The sequence below is a fragment of the Heterodontus francisci genome, chromosome 23, assembly GCF_036365525.1.
Source record: "Heterodontus francisci isolate sHetFra1 chromosome 23, sHetFra1.hap1, whole genome shotgun sequence".
NCBI classification, from domain to species: domain Eukaryota; kingdom Metazoa; phylum Chordata; class Chondrichthyes; order Heterodontiformes; family Heterodontidae; genus Heterodontus; species Heterodontus francisci.
Genome location: NC_090393.1, coordinates 50,270,080 through 50,294,055, shown reverse-complemented (window position 1 = coordinate 50,294,055; position 23,976 = coordinate 50,270,080). Strand labels below are relative to the sequence as shown.

The 23,976-nt window shown below is 50.7% G+C and overlaps 1 protein-coding gene across 1 annotated transcript in view; it reads right to left on the bottom strand.

The window, feature by feature from the left end:
* The window catches only part of LOC137382800 (serine/arginine-rich splicing factor 1B-like), a 33,715-nt gene extending 10,484 nt beyond the window's left edge, over window positions 1-23,231 (bottom strand). The window contains exons 1-4 of the mRNA XM_068055226.1: window positions 23,036-23,231; window positions 22,363-22,574; window positions 9,674-9,837; window positions 7,395-7,567 (exon numbers count right to left, since the gene is read on the bottom strand). Of these exons, the coding sequence (XP_067911327.1) occupies window positions 7,395-7,567; window positions 9,674-9,837; window positions 22,363-22,553 (528 nt within the window). The 5' untranslated portion in view covers window positions 22,554-22,574; window positions 23,036-23,231. The remainder of the gene's footprint in view (window positions 1-7,394; window positions 7,568-9,673; window positions 9,838-22,362; window positions 22,575-23,035) is intronic.
* Between the last annotated feature and the right edge of the window lie 745 nt (window positions 23,232-23,976).

Below are 23,976 nucleotides of genomic sequence, written 5' to 3'. Positions count from 1 at the left end.
CCCCCTCTCACTCCCCCCCCCCCACCCCCCCACTCTCTCACCACCCCCCCCCCCCCCCCCCCTCTCACTCTCCCCCCCCCCCCCCTCACACTCTCTCCCCCCCCCCCCACACCCCCCCCACTCTCTCTCCCCCCCCCCACCACCCCCCCCCACACCCCCCCCTCTCTCTCACCCCCCCCCCCCCCCCCTCTCTCTCTCACCCCCCCCACCCACCCCCCCTCTCTCTCTCCCCCCCCCCCACCCCCCCCCTCTCTCTCCCCCCCCCCCACCACCCCCCCTCTCTCTCTCCCCCCCCCCACACCCCCCCCTCTCTCTCACCCCCCCCCCCCACACCCCCCCCCTCTCTCTCTCCCCCCCCCCACACCCCCCCCTCTCTCTCTCCCCCCCCCCACACCCCCCCCCTCTCCCCCCCCCCCACACCCCCCCCCTCTCTCTCCTCTCTCCACCCCCCCACACACCCCCCCCTCTCTCTCTCTCCCCCCCCCACACACCCCCCCCTCTCTCTCTCCCCCCCACACACCCCCCCCTCTCTCTCTCTCCCCCCACACACCCCCCCCTCTCTCTCCTCTCCCCCCCACACACCCCCCCCCTCTCTCTCCCCCCCACACCCCCCCCTCTCTCTCTCTCACTCTCCCGCCCCCCACACCCCCCCCCTCTCTCTCCCCCCCACACCCCCCCCCTCTCTCTCTCTCTCTCTCCCGCCCACACCCCCCCCTCTCTCTCCCCCCACACCCCCCCCCCTCTCTCTCTCTCCCCCCCACACCCCCCCCCTCTCTCTCTCCCCCCACACCCCCCCCCTCTCTCTCTCTCCCCCCCCCACACACCCCCCTCTCTCTCTCTCTCCCCCCCCACACACCCCCCTCTCTCTCTCTCTCCCCCCCACACACCCCCCCTCTCTCTCTCTCTCCCCCCCACACACCCCCCCTCTCTCTCTCTCTCCCCCCCACACACCCCCCCTCTCTCTCTCTCCCCCCCACACACCCCCCCTCTCTCTCTCTCTCCCCCCACACACCCCCCTCCCTCTCTCTCCCCCCCACACACCCCCCCTCTCTCTCTCTCTCCCCCCCACACACCCCCCCTCTCTCTCTCTCTCCCCCCACACACCCCCCCTCTCTCTCTCTCTCCCCCCACACACCCCCCTCTCTCTCTCTCTCCCCCCCACACACCCCCCCTCTCTCTCTCTCCCCCCCACACCACCCCCCTCTCTCTCTCTCTCTCCCCCACTCACCCCCCTCCCTCTCTCTCTCCCCCACACACCCCCCTCCCTCTCTCTCTCCCCCACACACCCCCCCTCCCTCTCTCTCTCCCCCACACACCCCCCTCCCTCTCTCTCTCCCCCACACACCCCCCTCCCTCTCTCTCTCCCCCACACACCCCCTCCCTCTCTCTCTCCCCCACACACCCCCCTCCCTCTCTCTCTCCCCCACACACCCCCCTCCCTCTCTCTCTCCCCACACACCCCCCTCCCTCTCTCTCTCCCCCCACACCCCCCTCCCTCTCTCTCTCCCCCCACACCCCCCTCCCTCTCTCTCTCTCCCCCCCACACCCCCCTCCCTCTCTCTCTCTCCCCCCCACACCCCCCTCCCTCTCTCTCTCTCCCCCCCACACCCCCTCCCTCTCTCTCTCTCCCCCCACACCCCCTCCCTCTCTCTCTCTCCCCCCCACACCCCCCTCCCTCTCTCTCTCTCCCCCCCACACCCCCCTCCCTCTCTCTCTCTCCCCCCCACACCCCCCTCCCTCTCTCTCTCTCCCCCCCACACCCCCCCTCCCTCTCTCTCTCTCCCCCCCACACCCCCCTCCCTCTCTCTCTCTCCCCCCCACACCCCCCTCCCTCTCTCTCTCTCCCCCCCACACCCCCCTCCCTCTCTCTCTCTCCCCCCCACACCCCCCTCCCTCTCTCTCTCCCCCCCCACACCCCCCTCCCTCTCTCTCTCCCCCCCACACACCCCCCTCCCTCTCTCTCCCCCCCACACCCCCCCTCTCTCTCTCCCCCCCACACCCCCCCCTCTCTCTCTCCCCCCCACACCCCCCCTCTCTCTCTCCCCCCACACCCCCCCTCTCTCTCTCTCTCTCTGTCCCCCCCACACACCCCCCCCTCTCTCTCTCCCCCCCACACACCCCCCCCTCTCTCTCTCCCCCCACACACCCCCCCCTCTCTCTCTCCCCCCCACACACCCCCCCCTCTCTCTCTCCCCCCACACACCCCCCCCTCTCTCTCTCCCCCCCACACACCCCCCCCTCTCTCTCTCCCCCCCACACACCCCCCCCTCTCTCTCTCCCCCCCACACACCCCCCCTCTCTCTCTCCCCCCCACACACCCCCCCCTCTCTCTCTCCCCCCCACACACCCCCCCCTCTCTCTCTCCCCCCCACACACCCCCCCCTCTCTCTCTCCCCCCCACACACCCCCCCCCTCTCTCTCTCCCCCCCACACACCCCCCCCTCTCTCTCTCCCCCCCACACACCCCCCCCTCTCTCTCTCCCCCCCACACACCCCCCCCTCTCTCTCTCCCCCCCACACACCCCCCCCTCTCTCTCTCCCCCCCACACACCCCCCCCTCTCTCTCTCCCCCCCACACACCCCCCCCTCTCTCTCTCCCCCCCCCCACACCCCCCCCTATCTCTCTCCCCCCCCGCCACACCCCCCCCCTCTCTCTCTCTCCCCCCGCCACACCCCCCCCTCTCTCTCTCTCCCCCGCCACACCCCCCCCTCTCTCTCTCTCCCCCCACACACCCCCCATCTCTCTCTCTCTCCCCCCCACACACCCCCCCCTCTCTCTCTCTCTCTCTCCCCCCCACACACCCCCCCTCTCTCTCTCTCTCCCCCCCCACACCCCCCCCTCTCTCTCTCTCCCCCCCACACACCCCCCCCTCTCTCTCTCTCTCTCTCCCCCCCACACACACCCCCTCTCTCTCTCTCTCTCTCCCCCCCACACACCCCCCCTCTCTCTCTCTCTCTCCCCCCCACACACCCCCCCTCTCTCTCTCTCTCCCCCCCACACCCCCCCCCTCTCTCTCTCTCTCCCCCCCACACCCCCTCCCTCACCCCCTCCCTCTCTCTCCCCCCCACACCCCCCCTCCCTCACCCCCCTCCCTCTCTCTCCCCCCCACACCCCCCCCTCCCTCACCCCCCTCCCTCTCTCTCCCCCCCACACCCCCCCTCCCTCACCCCCCTCCCTCTCTCTCCCCCCACACACACCCCCTCCCTCTCTCTCCCCCCACACACACCCCCCTCCCTCTCTCTCCCCCCACACACACCCCCCTCCCTCTCTCTCCCCCCACACACACCCCCCTCCCTCTCTCTCCCCCCACACACACCCCCCTCCCTCTCTCTCCCCCCACACACACCCCCCTCCCTCTCTCTCCCCCCACACACACCCCCCTCCCTCTCTCTCCCCCCACACACACCCCCCTCCCTCTCTCTCCCCCCACACACACCCCCCTCCCTCTCTCTCCCCCCACACACACCCCCCTCCCTCTCTCTCCCCCCACACACACCCCCCTCCCTCTCTCTCCCCCACACACACCCCCCTCCCTCTCTCTCCCCCCACACACACCCCCCTCCCTCTCTCTCCCCCCACACACACCCCCCTCCCTCTCTCTCCCCCCACACACCCCCCTCCCTCTCTCTCCCCCCACACACACCCCCCTCCCTCTCTCTCCACCCACACACACCCCCCTCCCTCTCTCTCCCCCCACACACACCCCCCTCCCTCTCTCTCCCCCCACACACACCCCCCTCCCTCTCTCTCCCCCCACACACACCCCCCTCCCTCTCTCTCCCCCCACACACACCCCCCTCCCTCTCTCTCCCCCCACACACACCCCCCTCCCTCTCTCTCCCCCCACACACACCCCCCTCCCTCTCTCTCCCCCCACACACACCCCCCTCCCTCTCTCTCCCCCCACACACACCCCCCTCCCTCTCTCTCCCCCCACACACACCCCCCTCCCTCTCTCTCCCCCCACACACACCCCCCTCCCTCTCTCTCCCCCCACACACACCCCCCTCCCTCTCTCTCCCCCCACACACACCCCCCTCCCTCTCTCTCCCCCCACACACACCCCCCTCCCTCTCTCTCCCCCCACACACACCCCCCTCCCTCTCTCTCCCCCCACACACACCCCCCTCCCTCTCTCTCCCCCCACACACACCCCCCTCCCTCTCTCTCCCCCCACACACACCCCCCTCCCTCTCTCTCCCCCCACACACACCCCCTCCCTCTCTCTCCCCCCACACACACCCCCCTCCCTCTCTCTCCCCCCACACACACCCCCCTCCCTCTCTCTCCCCCCACACACACCCCCCTCCCTCTCTCTCCCCCCACACACACCCCCCTCCCTCTCTCTCCCCCCACACACACCCCCCTCCCTCTCTCTCCCCCCACACACACCCCCCTCCCTCTCTCTCCCCCCACACACACCCCCCTCCCTCTCTCTCCCCCCACACACACCCCCCTCCCTCTCTCTCCCCCCACACACACCCCCCTCCCTCTCTCTCCCCCCACACACACCCCCCTCCCTCTCTCTCCCCCCACACACACCCCCCTCCCTCTCTCTCCCCCCACACACACCCCCCTCCCTCTCTCTCCCCCACACACACCCCCCTCCCTCTCTCTCCCCCCACACACACCCCCCTCCCTCTCTCTCCCCCCACACACACCCCCCTCCCTCTCTCTCCCCCCACACACACCCCCCTCCCTCTCTCTCCCCCCACACACACCCCCCTCCCTCTCTCTCCCCCACACACACCCCCCTCCCTCTCTCTCCCCCCACACACACCCCCCTCCCTCTCTCTCCCCCCACACACACCCCCCTCCCTCTCTCTCCCCCCACACACACCCCCCTCCCTCTCTCTCCCCCCACACACACCCCCCTCCCTCTCTCTCCCCCCACACACACCCCCCTCCCTCTCTCTCCCCCCACACACCCCCCCCTCCCTCTCTCTCCCCCCACACACACCCCCCTCCCTCTCTCTCCCCCCACACACACCCCCCTCCCTCTCTCTCCCCCCACACACACCCCCCTCCCTCTCTCTCCCCCCACACACACCCCCCTCCCTCTCTCTCCCCCCACACACACCCCCCTCCCTCTCTCTCCCCCCACACACACCCCCCTCCCTCTCTCTCCCCCCACACACACCCCCCTCCCTCTCTCTCCCCCCACACACACCCCCCTCCCTCTCTCTCCCCCCACACACACCCCCCTCCCTCTCTCTCCCCCCACACACACCCCCCTCCCTCTCTCTCCCCCCACACACACCCCCCTCCCTCTCTCTCCCCCCACACACACCCCCCTCCCTCTCTCTCCCCCCACACACCCCCCCCCTCCCTCTCTCTCCCCCACACACCCCCCCCTCCCTCTCTCTCCCCCCACACACCCCCCCCCTCCCTCTCTCTCCCCCCACACACCCCCCCCTCCCTCTCTCTCCCCCCACACACCCCCCCCTCCCTCTCTCTCCCCCCACACACCCCCCCCTCCCTCTCTCTCCCCCCACACACCCCCCCCCTCCCTCTCTCTCCCCCCACACACACCCCCCTCCCCCTCTCTCCCCCCACACACACCCCCCTCCCTCTCTCTCCCCCCACACACACCCCCCTCCCCCTCTCTCCCCCCACACACACCCCCCTCCCTCTCTCTCCCCCCACACACACACCCCCCTCCCTCTCTCTCCCCCCACACACACCCCCCTCCCTCTCTCTCCCCCACACACACCCCCCTCCCTCTCTCTCCCCCCACACACACCCCCCTCCCTCTCTCTCTACCCCCCACACACACCCCCCTCCCTCTCTCTCTACCCCCCACACACCCCCCTCCCTCTCTCTCTACCCCCCACACACCCCCCTCCCTCTCTCTCTGCCCCCCACACTCCCCCCTCCCTCTCTCTCTACCCCCCACACACACCCCCCTCCCTCTCTCTCTACCCCCCACACACACCCTCCTCCCTCTCTCTCTACCCCCCACACACACCCCCCTCCCCTCTCTCCCCCCCCCACACACACCCCCCTCCCTCTCTCTCCCCCTACACACACCCCCCTCCCCCTCTCTCCCCCCACACACACCCCCCTCCCTCTCTCTCCCCCCCCCACACACACCCCCCTCCCTCTCTCTCCCCCCACACACACCCCCCTCCCTCTCTCCCCCCCACACACCCCTTCTCTCCCCCCCACACACACCCCTTCTCTCCCCCCCACACACACCCCTTCTCTCCCCCACACACCCACCTTCTCTCCCCCACACACCCACCTTCTCTTTCTCTCCCACACACCCCCCCTCTGTTCCCACACACACACCCTCTCTGTTCCCACACACACACCCTCTCTCTCCCCCGAACACCCGTCTCTGACAGTTGCACTGAGCTGAAGCTCAGCATAGCAGCTTTGTGGTTTATCAGTTTGTTTAAAAACTTCGCGCTGAGTTTCACAGCTGACAGCTGCTGAAGCAGGAACGCGCTTCGCAACATCAGTCAGATTCAGGGTTTTCTGTCGGACTTTTAAAAAAAGTCAGTAAACTTCGAATCTGTCCAATGTTGGGAAGCACGTTCTTGCTTCCACAGCTATTAGCTGTGAAATTCACGTGATGTTTTTAAAAAGGCCGCTCTGCAGGAAGACAAAGGGAAATTTTCCATCTCCACTCACTGAGCGTTGGCGAGGATGAACAACGGGCGCTGGCCAGATGTAAAGCTTTGGCGGGCCGCATACTGGCCCACGGGCCGTACGTTGCACAACAGTGATCTACAAGATGCACTGCAGCAACTCACCAAGGCTCCTTCGACAGCACAAACCCATGACTTCTACCACCTAGAAGGACAGGGCAGCAGATGCATAGGAACACCAACACCTGCAAGTTCCCCACACCAGCCTGACTTGGAACTATATCGCCGTTCCTTCACTGTCACTGGATCAAAATCCTGGAACTCCCTTCCTAACAGTACTGTTGGTGTACCTACACCCCAAGGACTGCAATGGTTCAGAAAGGCAGCTCACCACCACCTTCGCAAGGGCAATTAGCCAGCAATGCCCACATCCCATGAACAAATTTAAAAAAACTCAGGTTGAACGCTAACCATAAATAAATGGGCCTAGACAGATTGTGCCAGCAGGGTTATGATAGTGGGGGAAATCACAGTCAAACCAATCCTGCCCTCATCCAACATCCATACCACGGTAACTGAACTAACAGCCCTGGCTGATTTATCCCTCCATTGTTAACTCAGGAGCATGAAGCCCAATATAGCAGCTCTACTGCTAATTTAGCTCAGAACACGAAACCTTCTGATCAGTAGGATTCAAGTTATTCATTTATCAACGGAGCTGCTAGGACATGGCATCACTAACATGTTTCAACCCTTGTTTAGAATTTCCTAACAAACATCTACAGCTAAAACAAACAAACCTCGTGAGAGCGAAATTTTGTATCATCAAGCTTCCGTACTGCATAATCCATGTCCTCCTTGCGGAGGAATTCCACCACTCCAGCACCTTCTCCCAGAACATCTGCATAGCAAACATCACCAGCCTCTCGCATGTGATCCTTCAAATCCTGCCAGCTGCCGGAGGGAGGTAGCCCTACACAGGAAAAGATTTTGAAAGTGTTAACCCTGAGGACCGAAATCGGGTGTGCTGTATGCACACAAACCAGAAATAAGTTTAATAGAGAAGATTGCAAAAGTGAAGGAATAACAGTATTTTACTTCAAGAATCAATGATTTTTCACAATTTCACAGAATAGATATGAAGGAGGGAGGTCATTCAATCCCTCTTAGTAATTCTCAGGGAATCCAACTGTCTCTTAAATGACTTCAGCACATGTGTGCTCCTGTTTTGCTGTAGTCAAATTACTTCCTCCAGAAGCATTAGAACTGATTGCTCCTCAAGCAACAGATTCACCACATTAAGTCCTTGTTTGGGAAGGTGCTTAATAAAGTATCTTCTTCTTCACCCACAGAAATGTATTATAAATATGTAGAGCAAGTTATTTGGTACAGCATGTTCCATGACATGTCCCATGTAGTGTAATTTGCTGTCTGAGCACCTCAATTTTGAATGAGAGTTCCGGGATAGAGAAAATATATCATTTCTGATTGGATCTGAGTTATAAATCAGATGCCCTCACAGTATGCCACAAAGATCACGTGGTTCATTTCCATAATCCGGTTTTTAACCTTTTAGTTCTTTTTTGAGAATTGTTATATCTGGACTGAAGTGTTAAATGTAACAAAAGTCACAATATACAAGAAGGTAACAACAGGGAGCAAAATAAATAGCTCATTCAACAAGCAAAAGAGACCCAAATACCCACAGGGTTGAACTTGGAGAGGACTGGCTATAGGCTGCTGAATATCAGATCAGGAAAAATTACTGATCTATGTCCGGTAAAATAAAGCAGCATCTTTGAAGAATCAATCCAGAAGGAATTTGTCTGTCCCAGCATTTTCTTCGATCACCATGACAGTAAGGTATGGGCCTCAGATGCATGTTCTCTCCATAAAGTCTGAAGCATTGGTCCAAGGGAATCAATTAGCAGAGTTAGAAGAAATGCTGGAAATCAGGGGTAAAACAGCAAATCAAAGCAGGTCAGTCAGCATATGAAGTAGAAAAAGACTGAATTTAAAGAACAGTCTCAGCTCAACCATTAACTTGTCTTTTTCTCTTTAAGATGTTGACTGATCCAATTTTCCAACACTTTCTGTTTTTACTCCAATTTGTGTCAGCTCTTGAAGAATGATGATATATCACTAAAATGCTCGCCTTAGTGTTGTTGTTACAATTGGCTCCAGCACCCTTAGACTATAGAGGAGAAAATTCAGTCAGAGTTCCCACTCTTGATCGGCATCCAGAGATTCTACAGCGAGTGCCCGTGTACAGACATTGGACAAGGACTGAATTGGACTTAGCGATGATGGCCCCTATCCAGAGTCAAATAGCTTGCTGTCTAGGCTTAAAAATGACAGAAGTCACTTTGGTGAGGTACTACAGGATCCCTGTGGAATCCGTCTTGCAAGCAGGCAATGCCTGGTGTCGGGGTTGGGGGTGGGGGGGGGAAAACAGTTGTAGAAAGGAGAAAATTGGCAGAGAAAAAAAGGAGAGAGAAATCATAAAATAAAAATAATGTGGCAACCCGCATAATTGTTTAAAAGTTCCATGATGATTTCCAGGGAAAGTGGCAATAATAGACTTGTTAAACTATGCATTTCTAGTCCTGTAGCAGAATAAGGATCAGTACATAAATCTACGTACGAAGCCACATATGACAATGATCTTCATCCTTAAAACATATGAAGTTGCTTGATACCAGGAGTGTCCAAAGCTTTTTGTCCAAACTCAGGTCATGGTGCATACACTGTTCCTTGCTGTCCAATATAAAGTTTAAATGAATATTCCGGTTAATTTGCTGGGATTAACAGATGTTGATGTTTTCATTTAGAATTTATCAACAAATGTGCCAACAGCCCTTTCCAAGCCTCTGAGATCACAAAATTTAAACAGTATGGAATATATAAGAGTAAACAGAAAGCAAATTGCTTGGGCTTTGTGGGTTCAATTGCCAGGAGTTATTGGCCATCATATGGACACTCCAGCTTTACATGGATATTCTAAATGGTTTTCCAACTCTACTCGGGTTTTTAAACAAAAACATTGGCTGTCAAACATGAAACGGAAACAAAAACGCACCAGAGACAATGACCCTGAAATCTGATCTGCGGGCAGCTGGTCCTGGTCTTCCTCTAGATCCACCGCCGACTCCGCCAACTCCTCTGCCTCTCTGGAACTCCACCCGTAAACGATAGACTCCATAATCATAACCATTTCTTCCATAGACTGCGTCTTGTGCATCTCTGCCAATGCAAGGGGGGAGGAAGAAGTTAAGCCACAATTTTCCATCTATTTGGAAATTTCTTCCTATGTGTAACCCAAGGAAAGATCCAGTGAAGTTGCCACCAATAGGATGTCTATAATTGATCTATTTATTTCAGATGCTTCATGGGGTTGCCCAGCTGAGATGTACATGGATGGTCCTGTTGGCTGAACAGCGTCAAGCTGCAAAAAGTACACAGGCAAATGAACACAAAACCAAGACTGTAGCTGGACCAAGAGAAAATATGTACATTTAACAATTTAAAAACAGGTTATGTTTGAGACTGGAGAGGGTCCTTCTGTGCTTTACAGAACTAGGTCGACCATTTAGTAAGCAGCAGCAGCACAGTACATAGGCAAATTTCCTTTCAGTAATGCAATTACATTATTTGTCTTCTGTTTCCAAAGCTGCCCAGTGACCACAGTATGGAGGCTCTAAACACACAATCCATAGATTTCAGCAAAGCCTGATGGTAACTCCGTTGAATTTTCATATTATATCCAATTGAACTGTTATGACAAAATGCACAATTAGAGATTTGACCTTCCAAACTCTGGTCGTGTCTAGAGAAATTATTTTAAGCTGTACAAACACCGGGGTGAAGTACTGTTAGTTGTAGGTACATCACTGGAGCTGGTAGCATGCTGAGTGGTCAATTCAGAGTTCTGCCTAACACCAAAGTGCACTGGTACAATTGTGATTTTTCTTTTGCTATACCTATTGGTACTAATACAGCAAACAAATCTGGGTATAATACTGCAGTTTCAAATTACAACTCTCCCTTATCCTATCACTATTTGAGTTGATATCTAATCCTTAAGGTTGTCCTTAAAAAAGACATGCCTATACATGGATCCCAATGTAGCTGGAAGTAAGGTTCAGTCATTTAGCAAACAAAAGTCATTCAAAACCATGACCACAATCTGCACTGTTCCTACAGAAAGACCTAAATAAAATGTATTTAACCATATGCATGAGTGAATGCAATTTAGTTGCATCTCACTTGATGAATTAATTTGGCCAGTTTTTTAAAAGTCTGCATGCAATGCTGGAAATCTGAAATAGAAACAAGTGCTAGGTGTGCTTAGTAGGTTGCTCAGCATTTGCAGAGAAAATACTGGTAATGTTTCAAGTACAGAACCTTTGTCAGATCTGAACTGTGTCCTTTTTCTCTTCAGATGTGGTCGGACCCGTTATGTATTCCCAGGTTTGTCTGATTTTAATCAGCTACAGAATGTGTGTGTACTAGGTTACTACACGCCTCAACAATATCTCAGCAACAGTTCCAACCAGCACAAATTTTAAATAGTGCACAACACAGCTTGTCTACATTCCCAACTCCTTGATTCATTGGCTCTGTCACAAAAATATTTAATTTTAACATCAGCCTAACTACTAAATGCAGTAACAGGGAAACGGTTCCATGTTTCACAGCCTACCAAATGGATAGCTGAAGCCAAGTTCCAGTAATAATTTCTTAGTATTTATAACACCAGAGTCAGAGCGAGAAAAATACACAAGTTTTGTCGATTCCATTCTGGGTCTGTATTTTACCCCATTTCCACCCATTTTACCCAATGTCCAATTCTCTACTCTCCTGAATAAGTTAACTCCCTTTCTGGGCTAAGGATCCAAGGCACCATTCACCCTTCAGTACCTCACCCAAGTAGCCATCATTTGTGTGTGAACTGAAGAGAGCAAGTTATCAGCAGGCTGTACATCCATGTGGGGACACCACAGCTGAGACCAATCCTGCATCACTCAACAAATAGAGGTGCATTTCGAGCAAGAATTGCTAGATACCAATCAGGAGTGGGAACTCTGAACAACTTTTACGCATATAATTGTAATGTCGTCATTGTCACACCAACGTGCTTTGTTGAATGATAATTTCTTTAATCCACTGACTGGAGACCTGAATTTATATTTTTTAAAGAAATTTAAAAGGAACAGATAAAAGATGACTTTGCTAGCAGCTTAAGATAGCCACCTAATTTGCAACACTGTATCCTACATTGCAAGGCCTGCTAACCCCAACAAGAACCAAGACCCAGGAAGTTTAAAGGAACTGCCTGTTCCCTTTAGCAAGAAGAAATACACACTTGAATCACTGGGAGACTGTCATGTGACAAGCCCCCATCAGTGGTTTTAAGCTGGTGTTTCTTTGCAACAGGTTGAGAAGCATCTGGACTCTGACACATGCAGACACAAGTGGGGGTCCCCCCTCTCTCTCTCCATCCCAGCTTGCAAGTTACAAACTCTGCCTGCTAACTGACCACCTCTGCACACTCCAGCTACAATCAGAAACCCCTTTGGAGGAAATCATCCACATCACTGTCTCCAAGAGACCCACCGAATCAGTCATCTATCTCTTCAAACTAAAAGCCTCATTCAGCTAGAAGCCAGACGAATCACCAAACTCCAGATTGTATACTTTTTTTTAATGGACTCTTAACTCGACCAATCTATCCTTCCCCATTCTATAACCTATTTGTATGTGTCTGAACCTCTAGTGTATGTGTGCGTGAACGCATGTGTGAAAGTTGGCACGTAGTTTATTATTTTAATTAGTTCGGTTTAAGTACACTAAAGTTAACCTCTTTCTTTGTTAAACTCAAGAAAACCTGTCTGATTGGTTATGATCATAGCAAGTAAGTAATCAAACACCTACTGAACTGACCAGTACATCCACTTTAAAAAAGAATTAAACCTGTTGTGGTCAAATAAGGAATTAAAAGAGGGAAGCCCTTCGACCCCTCCTCACCTGACCGTAACACCGCAAATAACAAACAGAAAAATCTTGCCCAATGGAGTCTCCTAACTCATACCCTCAGAGAATTTCATCGGAAAAGAGGCAAAAAAATTCACTCTGAAATCCTATTGGAGGAACCTCATACAATTATACCAGACTGGGACTGATCCATACCACATGTTGAAACATGATGTAAACATCTATATCAGAAGGGATTGTGCAAATCTGTAATACCTGCATTGCTGGGTTGACTTAAAATAATGTGGTACGTCTGAAAGCTTATCTTGAGTCCAGTTTGATTTGAGGAGCATATTTTACTGACATGGAAGTCAAATTAGTATCACCATGTGGAGCTCCAGGAGCTGAATCATAGTTTAAGGCACATGAAGAGGCCACTTGGCCCAGCCTGTCTGTGCCAGTCGAAAAACAATCCATCCATTTGAATCCCACCTTCCAGCAATTTGGTCTATAGCCCTGCAGATTATGGCACTTGAGGTGCATATCAAGACTCCTTTTGAATGAGTTGAGGGTTTCTGCCTCAACTACCCTTTCAGGTAGTGAGTTCCAGACCCCCACCACCCTCTGGGTGAAAACGTTTTTCCTCATCTCCCCTCTAATTTTTCTACCAATCACTTTAAATCTATGCCCCCTAGTCACTGACCTCTCCACTAAGATGAATAGACCCTTCATCTCAGCTCTTTCCAGGCCCCTCAAAATTTTGTACATTTCAATCAGATGTCCCCCTCAGCCTTCTTGGTTTAGTAAGATTGGTCCACTATGTCCAACTCAACAGGCTATTATTCATGACTAGTGGACACTGTAATTCAGGTTTCCAATTTTGGCAGTGAAAATCTGTTGATAATTCTAATTATAAGGGAGTGTATAGAATTGCAACTTGACACTTCACAAAAGGCCCTCAGAGCCATTTGATATTCATATGAACTTCAAGAGCTCTGAAGCAAATGTGGGCTCCTGTCACTCAACATCAAAGTACTTTGGGGCTTCAAATTGCTGTGTCACCGTGTTGCCCTTATCTATTTTGCTCTTTAGAAACACATGCATGTGCACAGGAGGCTTTCTTTCTGCATCTTACACTCAGATAATCAACAACTGCATAGTAAATGAACATTCTTGGTTTTCATTCCTCAATCTCAGGCAGTGTATCTAGTCAACTGTGCAATTCCTTTCTTAAAGCCAGTAATTTCCCCATTAAGAAGTTGTTTCGCAATGATGTACACAAAAAAATATCAGGGCTCATAATTAAAACAGACCAGTTTGAAAACGGCCCTGAAAGTAGAACTGGAACTGCTTCTATTTTTGTCTAGTCAGCTGGATATCGGATGTTCATCAATATCCACCACTGTTAGAACAGTATTCTAATCAAGCTATTAGAAAGTCCACTTTCTCGAGTACATACACACTTCCCAAAGGAGCATATTCTACTTATCCAAGCCCAGAGAACTTAAGCTTAGGTTGGCAAGAGTACATATGGCCACTAAGGTAGTTTATTCCATGCAGCTTACCAACAAAAAGTACATACAACCATATGGCGCCTTTAATGTAGTAAAAGGTCCCAAGGTGCTTCAAAGGACTGATATCAAACAAATTTTGACACCGAGACACATAAGGAGATATTCCAGAGTTTTTGGTTTAGGCGGCCGAATGTATGGCTACAAATGGCAGAGAGATTAAAAATGGGGATGCGCAAGAGGCCAGAATTGGAGGAACACAGATCTTGGAGAGTTGCAGGGCTGGAGGAGGTTACATAGATAGGATGAGGACATGGATGAGAAAAACAAGGATGAGAATTTTAAAACTGGAGAGCTGCTGGACCAGAAGACAATGTAGCAAGCACAGAGGAAATGAGTGAACAGGACTTGGTGCAAGTTAGGATACAGGTAGCAAAGCTTTAGATGAGCTGAAGTATATTAAGGATGGAAAATGGGAAGCTGGCCAAGACAGCTTTGGAATAGTCAAATTAAAGCAAAATACCACAGATGCTGGAAATCAAATAAAAACAAAAAGTGCTGGAAATACTCAGCAGATCTGGCGGCATCTGTGGAGAGATAAGCAGAGTTAATATTTCAGGTCTGTGACCTTTCATCAGAACTGCGTGAAGGGTCACAGACTTGAAACGTTAACTCTGCTTCTCTCTCCACAGATGCTGCCAGACCTGCTGAGTATTTCCAGCACTTTTGGTTTTTATTTGGAATAGTTAAGTCAGGAGGTCTGGACTAAGGCCTGGATAAGCTGAGACAAGGACAGCATTGGGTGATGTTAGAGGTAGAAGTAGGTGGTCTCCCATGTCCTGTTCCTCTAAAACCAACCTAGCCTTAGGACATTGGCTATCTGGGTTATCTGGAGCTGAATGGAAAGAATCCCAGCCCCCAGCAATAGGATTATCTTTACAAGACCCACCCTAGGCTCATGAATCAATAGCTCCTTGCAGTACTGTGGACCTAGATGGCTCAGATGTCCAATTAACGAGAGTGGCATAGTGGGTTGACACAGTTCACCTCCCAAATCCGTGCTCATCTTTTCCGAAACTGCATGCTTGAATCCCTCCAATCAGATTTCAGCCTATGTCATAGTACTGAAACAGCTCTTACCAAAGTCACCAATGACAGCCTATGTGACTGGGACAAAAGTAAACTAGCCGTCCTCAACCTGTCTGCAGTTTTTTAACACGGTTGATAACACTTCCAATGCCTCTGCACTGTTATCCAAATGGGTGGGACTGCACTCGCCTGGTTCTATTCTTAGCTATCTAATCAAAGCTAGAGAATCACCTACAATGGTTTTTCTTCCCGCTCTCACACCGTTACCTCAGGTGTTCCCCCAAAGATCTATCCCTAGTTCTCATCTACATGCTATTCATCAGCGACATCATCCTAAAATAGCGTGTCAGTTTACTAACAACACCCAGCTCTACATCACCATCACCTCTCTCAATTCCTCCAATGTCTCTAAAATTATCAGACTGCTTGTCTGACAGCCAATACTGAATGAGCAGAAACTTCCTCCAATTAAACATTGGAAAGACTGAAGCCATTGTCTTTGGTCCCCTCTGCAAACTCCATTCTCTAGTCACCAATTCCAACCCTATCTTTGGCAACTGTCTTAGACTGGACCAGACTGTTCGTAACTTGGTTTCATATTTGACCCCGAGATAAGCTTTTAAGCATACATATATATGCGCCAATACTAAGACTGCCTTTTTCCATCTCTGTAACATTGCCTGACTCTGTCCCGCCTCAGCTCATCTGTCGCTGAAACCCTCATCCATCCCTTTGTTACCTCTAAACTTGCTATTCCAATGTACTCCTGGCCAGCCTCTCACATCCTACTGTCCATAAACTTGAGGCCATCCAAAGCTCTGCTGCCCATGTCCTTACTTGCACTGAGTCCCGTTCATCCACCAGCTCAATGGCCTACATTGGCTCCTGGTTAAGCAATGCCTTGATTTAAAAATTTTCCTCCTCCTTTTCACGTCCCTCCACGGCCTTAATTTTCCCTATCTCTGTAATCTCCTCCAGCCTCACAGCCCTCAGATATTTGTGTCCCCCTAATTCTGGCCTCTTGAGTATCTCCAATTTTAATTGGTCCACCACTGGTGGCCCTGCCTACAGTTGCCAAGGCTCTAATCTCTGGGATTCCCTCCTTATACCTCTCCGCCTCAGGATCCTCCTCTAAGATTCTCCTTAAAAACTATCTCTGACGAAGCTTTTGGTCACCTGCCCTCATATCCTCTAATGTGGCTTGGTGGCAAATTTGGCTTTATAACACTCCTGTGAAGCACTCTAGGACATTTTATGTTGAAGGAGCTATACAAATACAATTGCTGTCTCTCACTGCTGTCTTAGAGCCAACTGGCCCAAGAGAGATCACACTTATTTTCTCCCCAACTGAGGACGACAATTGCTAGTTGGTCATTAGACAACTGACAAGCATGACTCATTGCCCTTGCTAGCTGATATCAGGCCTAAACATTTCTTCCTCACATAACATGAACACAACCCCCACCCAACTGAATAGTGGTTGAAAGTACAGTATTTTGACAGCAACTGATGACATCTCTGCAACCTTAGTTGAGCATCAAACCTTAGCTTTATTATTGTGTTAAAATATCAGGTCATCATGTAACCCCTACTAGCAGCTGTTGTTCCAAGCTTCAGAATTGCTTCACAACTACCTGATGAATATTTGGATTCAGAGCAGTGGAAGAACTTCTACAGGTAAGCTTGCAAATGCTGCCAGCTTGACGGCCTAGATGTCCAAGTCCAATTGTATACATCAGGCTTGCCAGTCACCAACTGAGATAGACACAAGATAATTCTATCCTCAAAGTGTCGAGGAGGAGGAATCCTGCCCAAACCTTTCCCTCCTTAGTCAGAAACACTTTATAATCAGAGGACATAGGTTTAAAATAATTGGCACTAGAACCAGAGGGGAAGCGAGGAGAAATTATTTCACACAGAGGGTTAAGATCTGGAACCTGAAAGGGTAATGGAATCAGATTCCAAAGGAATTTTCAAAAGAGAATTGGACATGTGTTTGAAGATAACTAATTTGCAGAGATATGCGGAGAAAGCTGGGGTGTGGAACTAAATGGGCGGCACAGTGGCGCAGTGGTTAGTGCCGCAGCCTCACAGCTCCAGGGACCAGAGTTCAATTCTGGGTACTGCCTGTGCGGAGTTTGCAAGTTCTCCCTGTGACCGCGTGGGTTTTTGCCGGGTGCTCCGGTTTCCTCCCACTGCCAAAGACTTGCAGGTGATAGGTAAATTGGCCATTGTAAATTGCCCCTAGGCAATAGGTGGTAGGGAATATGGGATTACTGTAGGGTTAGTATAAATGGGTGGTTCTTGGTTGGCACAGACTCGGTGGGCCGAAGGGCCTGTTTCAGTGCTGTATCTCTAAAAATAAAAAATAAATAGGACTGTTCATTCAAACAGACGTTGTAGGCACAATGGGCCGAATGGCCCTCCTCTGTGTTGTAAGATTCTATAATTCTACTGCCTTGGTTCAGATCAGCTAAATCAGTACAGACAGAGAACAAAACTGGTTGGGATGGCTCAGAATTATACCAGACATCACCATTGTCTGTTAGGTCTGATTAACTGGTACCAACACTTTTGCTCGAGCGAGAAGGCTGTGGCTTGAAGCCCCACTCCAGGACTTCACAATCTACATTGATAATCTAGTGTAGTACTAAGGAAGTGTTTCATTCTCAGATATATTAAACATAGACCTTGTCTGTCTGTTCCATCGAACCATAGAAAGGTTACAGCACAGAAGGAGGCCATTCAGCCCGTGTCCGTGCTGGCCAAAGAAAATTGCCGCCCAATCTAATCCCACCTTCCAGCACCTGGACTAGAGCCTTGCAGGTTACAGCACTTCAGGTGCATGTCCAGGTACCTTTTAAAGGAGTTGAGGGTTTCTGCCTCCACCACCATTCCAGGCAGTGAATTCCACACACCCACCACCCTCTGGGCGAAAAAGCTTTTCCTCATGTCCCCTCTAATCCTTCTACCAATCACCTTAAATCTGTGCCCCCGGTAATTGACCTCTCCCGAGGGAAAACAGGTCCTTCCTGTCGACTCTATCTACGCCCCTCATAATTTTGTTCACCTCAATTAAGACCCCCTCGGCCTCCTCTGTTCTAAGGGAAACAACCCTAACCTATCCAATCTATCCTCATATCTGCAACATTGAAGCCCTGGCAACATTCTTGTAAATCTCATCTGTATTCTCTCCAGAGCAATTGTGTCCTTCCTGGAATGTGGTGACCAGAACTGTACGCAATACTCCAGCTGCAGCCTAACCAGCATTTTATACAGTTCCAGCATTACATCTCTGCTTTTCTATTCTGTACCTCGGCCAGTAAAGGAAAGCATTCCATATGCCTTCGTCACCACTCTACTTACCTGCCCTGCCACTTTCAGGGACCTGTGGACATGCACCTCTCAATATCCTCCCATTTATTGTGTGGTCCCTCACTCTGTTTTCCCTTGCCCTCACACTTCTCTGGATTGAATTCCATTTGCCATTTTTCCACCCGCTCAACCAAACCATTGATATCATTCTGGAGTCTACAGCTATCCTCTTCACTATCAACTACACAGCCAATTTTTCCGTCATCAGCAAATTTTCCAATCATGCCTCCCACATTTAAGTCCACATCATTAATAAATACCACAAACAGCAAGGGACCCAACACTGAGCCCTGTGGAATGCCACTGGAAACCACTTTCTATTCGCAAAAATATCCATCAACTACTACCCTTTGTTTCCTGTCAGAGCCAATTTTGGATCCAACCTGCCACACTCCCGTCTCCCATGGGCTTTCATTTTACTGACCAGTCTGCCTTGTGAGACCTTTTAAAATGCTTTACTAAAATCCATGTAGACCACATCCACTGCACTACCCTCAACAATCCTCTTTGTTACTTCCTCAAAAAACTCAATCATGTTAGTAAGACATGACCATCCCTTAACAAATCCATGCTGACTATCCCTGATTAATCTGTGCCTTTCTAAGTGGCAATTTTTCCTGTCCCTCAGAATTGATTCTAATAATTTACCATCACCGAGATCAGACTGAGCGGCCTATAATTATTTGGCCTATCCCTCGCACCCTTTCTATACAATGGTATAATATTCGCAGACCTCCAATTCTCTGGCACCTTGCCCCCATCAAATGAGGATTAGAAGATGATCCTCAGTGCATCAGCTACTTCCTCTCTGGCTTCCTTTAACAATCTGGGATGCAATCCATCTGGCCCTGGCGATTTACCCACTTTCAAGGATGTCAGTGCTTCCTCTCTCATTATGCTTATCGTACCTAATATTTCACACTCTCCTCTTTAACTACAATGTCTGCATCAACCCTCTCCTTTATGAAGAGGGAGACAGAAACCTCGTTAAGAACCCTGCCCACATCTTCTGCATCCAAGCATACGTTCCCTTGTACATCTCCGATACGCCCTATCATTTCCTTTGTTATCCTCTTGCTCTTAATGTACTGATAAAACATCTTCGGGTTTTCCTTGATTTTACCTGCCACTAATTTTTCATGTCCTCTCTTTGTTTTTCTAATTTCCTTTTTTACTTCACCCCTGCACTTTCTGTACTCCTCTAGGATTTCTAAAGTATTAAGTTTTTTGTGATTGTCATAAGCTTTCTTTTTCTGCTTTAACTTGCCCTGTAGGCTTCTAGATATCCAGGGGGCTCTAAATTTGGCAGTACCACCCTTTATCTTTGTGGGGACATGGCTACACTATGCCTGTAGTATCTCACTTTTGGATGTCACCCACTGGTTTGCCACTGATTTTCCTTCAAGTAGCTGTATCCAGTCCACTTTCGCCAGGTCACCTCTCAGCTTCGTAAATTTGCCTTCCCCCAATTTAGAACTTTTACTCCTGTTTTATCCATGTCCTTTTCCATGATTATGATAAAACTATTATGGTCACTATCTCCAAAATGGTCATCCACTGTTACTTCATCCACTTGCCCAGCTTCATTACCAAAGACTAAATCTAGAATTGCACCTTCTCTCATTGGGCTTGTTACGTGCTGGCTAAGAAAGTTCTCCTGAATGCAGTTCAAGAATTATGTGCCCTTCACACTGTTTGTATCCCAGTTGATATTAGGGTAGTTGAAATCCCCAACTATTTTTGCCCTATAGTTTTTGCACTCAGAAATTTGCCTACATATTTGTTCTTCTAGCTCCCTCTCACTATTTGGGGGTCTATAGTACACTCCTAGTAGTGTTTCTGCCCTTTAATTTCTGAGCTCCATCCATATGGCCTCATGATTCATTTAGCATATCATCCCTCCTCAAAGCTGTTACTGATTCCTTAACTATTAATATTACACCCCCTCCTTTTTTATCTCCCTATCTTGCCTGAAAACTCTATATCCAGGGATGCTCCATTGGTTTAGGTGGACAAAGTTCTGATGGCAATATTCAAAGGACGGCAAGGAATTCGTTCAGTGCCATCGCTAGTACTCCTTCCTCAGACAGTTTCCTGGAAAAAGATTATCCTGTGAGTCATCGTATTACTGTTTATTGGATTTTGTGTGCAAAACAACTGCTTGCTTGCTTACATAAGTGACTGGATGAAATAATTGTATGTAAAGCATCTTGAATGTTTGAGAGATGCAAGAAGTGCTATATAAATGCAAGTCTGTAGTTACCCAATTGATCATTGGGTCCGGTTCAAGAACATACATTAGTACAACAACTTTTATGTAAGTGAAGTAAAAGTTCCTATTGAAAAATCTACTAATCAAAATTTCTATTAAATGAAACTGAAGGAAAACATTACCAACTTCAAAGTACAAAATACTCAATGTTGCAAAAAATGTATATTGTTAAAAATATGCAGCCATCAGAGCTGCTAAGCACATTTTTACTTATACCTAAAAGCCTACACTTGCTTGTCCAGTTTTGTTGTATGATTTAACCACTCTTCACCCAGGTTCTGGCTCTTATTGACAGAGACGTGGACAGAGCTACACATTTCTTCAAACGTACCTCCAATGTAAAAACTTGAACAGTTGCTACCCCAGTAATTTTTCTTCTTTTTAAAAACCAGCATCCTCAAGTTTTGGCGCCCTGAAGAACAGATCTGTATCGTGCACCAAGCTAAAAATGGAGCTCCCCGATGGATCAATAGATAAATCCAATGCCCAGTGTAGCGCTGACCCAGATACATCAAGAAGTTCACAGATTCAACCCTGATCTGTGCTGAAATCACTTGTATCAGCAAGGGTCCAACTGGCCTCTCTGACTCTAGACAAGGTGCTAGTCCATACCAGCAGGACACAGCATCTTCAGCAGAGTAACAAGGAATAGAGAGAGGCTAGGGTTCCTGAATGGACAATACGATGGTGTCACAAGCATACGTTAGACTTAAGGAATGAGTCCGCAAACGGTTCAGATAATCAGATTGGGGAATGGAGGAAGGTAGAAATGGGTGTGCTAATTTTCCCATCCATGTAAATGCTATTCTTCATTTAGCACGCCTCGAAGAGAATCACTGTCCATCTCTATAGCCAGAAAGTCCAGGTGCTCCCCAGCTTTGAAACTCAATTCAAAAGAAAACTGGATATATTTTATTTGTCTTAGCAACATTAGGGAATAATAGTTATTTCAGATTTCCAAGAAAAAAAATCTGCAGAAGCCTTTATTTTGAAACATGAATCTTACAACTTTTAAAATGCATGTTAAAGCTTTTCTTCAAATATGTATAAAATGTGAATGAAATATGTTCAGCATACAGCAGCTCGAACAGGGATAACAGAGACATAGTCTTTAAAAAGAAATAACCCAACTATGTCAATATAAATCTTTAAAGGAAACCCAGCTCAGCTGGATTTGGGGTCTGAACTGGGTTTGGGATTGAGATTTGGAGCGGAGCCGGGTTTGGGTTGGAGATTTTAATGGAGTTTGTGATTTATGGATGTTTAGTTGAGTTTGAATTGGATGTGGGGCTGTAATTTGGAATAAGCTAGGTTTGGGAACAAGACAAGGTTTGCGATTTGATGTGTTGAATTTATTATTGAGATTTAGAGACTGAGCTGGGTTCGGTATTATGATTTCATGCTGAGCTAGGGTTGTGATTGAGATATTATGGGGGTGTCAGTTTGAAATTGAGATTTGGGGTCCGAGCCGGTGTGTTTTTTTTTATTTAGCGTATTTTCCCTCCAATCCGATGCCTGGAGCCGGGTGGCTGGGCCTGGCCTGTTTACCTCGGATCCTCGAACTCCACGAATGCGAAAGGCGCAGAGCCGCGTTTGTTCTTAAGGTCGATGTCCCGGATTTTCCCGTACTTGTAGAAAATGTCCTCGATATCGCGGATCCGCACGTCGGTCGGCAGGTTCCCAACGTAGATGCGGCTCTCGCCGCCACTGGGCCCTCCCCACCGGTAGCTGCCCGACATTGCCCCTTCAGAAAGCGGTGCCTGTAACAAAATAGGCAAATCATTAATAGTGAAGACCTCGGCCCGGGGCCCAGTCACCCCGCCACCCCGGTCTCTCGTCACCGGCCGGTGGCCCAGTCACCCCGGTCTCTCTTAACCGGCCAAGGGCCCAATCACCCGGGTCTACCCTCACCGGCCAGCGGCCTAGTCACCCCGCCAACCCAGCCTGTCCTCACCAGCCCAGGACCCAGTCATGGCGCGACCCCGGTCTTTCTAAACCGGTCCGGGCCCAGACACACCGCCATCTCCTCACCGGCCCGGGGCCGAGTCATACCGCCAACACGGTCTCTCCACACCAGCCCGGGGCCCAGTCATCCCGCCATCCCGGTCTCTACACACCGGCCCGGGGCCCAATCAGACCGCCATCTCCGCACCGACCCAGGGCCCAGTCACCCCGATCTCTCCTTACTGGCCCGATGCCCTTAATCTCGGGCCTCGCTTACTCCGATTTCGGACGCTCGTGTTTCCAACTAAGCCGCAGCTCCAGCCGCCAGACCGTCGCGAGGCCGCTTCCCGCCGCTTCTACTCCGCTGCCGCTCGCGCGGGGGCAGTGTGGCCTGAGCGGAACCTTAACCAGCACAGTGCCGGAGCGCAGCCACTGGCGGGGTTCACATAGCACACCCACACTCTGATTCAAACTCTCACTCAAACTGACACCCACCCTCACTGATTCAAACTGACACCCACACTCTGATTCAAACTCTCACTCAAACTGACACCCACCCTCACTGATTCAAACTGACACCCACACTCTGATTCAAACTCTCACTCAAACTGACACCCACCCTCACTGATTCAAACTGACACCCACACTCTGATTCAAACTCTCACTCAAACTGACACCCACCCTCACTGATTCAAACTGACACCCACACTCTGATTCAAACTCTCACTCAAACTGACACCCACCCTCACTGATTCAAACTGACACCCACACTCTGATTCAAACTCTCACTCAAACTGACACGCACCCTCACTGATTCAAACTGACAACCACACTCTGATTCAAACTCTCACTCAAACTGACACCCACACTCTGATTCAAACTCTCACTCAAACTGACACCCACACTCTGATTCAAACTCTCACTCAAACTGACACCCACACTCTGATTCAAACTCTCACTCAAACTGACACACACCCTCACTGATTCAAACTGACACCCACACTCACTGATTCAAACTCTCACTCAAACTGACACCCACCCTCACTGATTCAAACTGACAACCACACTCTGATTCAAACTCTCACTCAAACTGACACCCACCCTCACTGATTCAAACTGACACCCACACTCTGATTCAAACTCTCACTCAAACTGACACCCACCCTCACTGATTCAAACTGACACCCACACTCTGATTCAAACTCTCACTCAAACTGA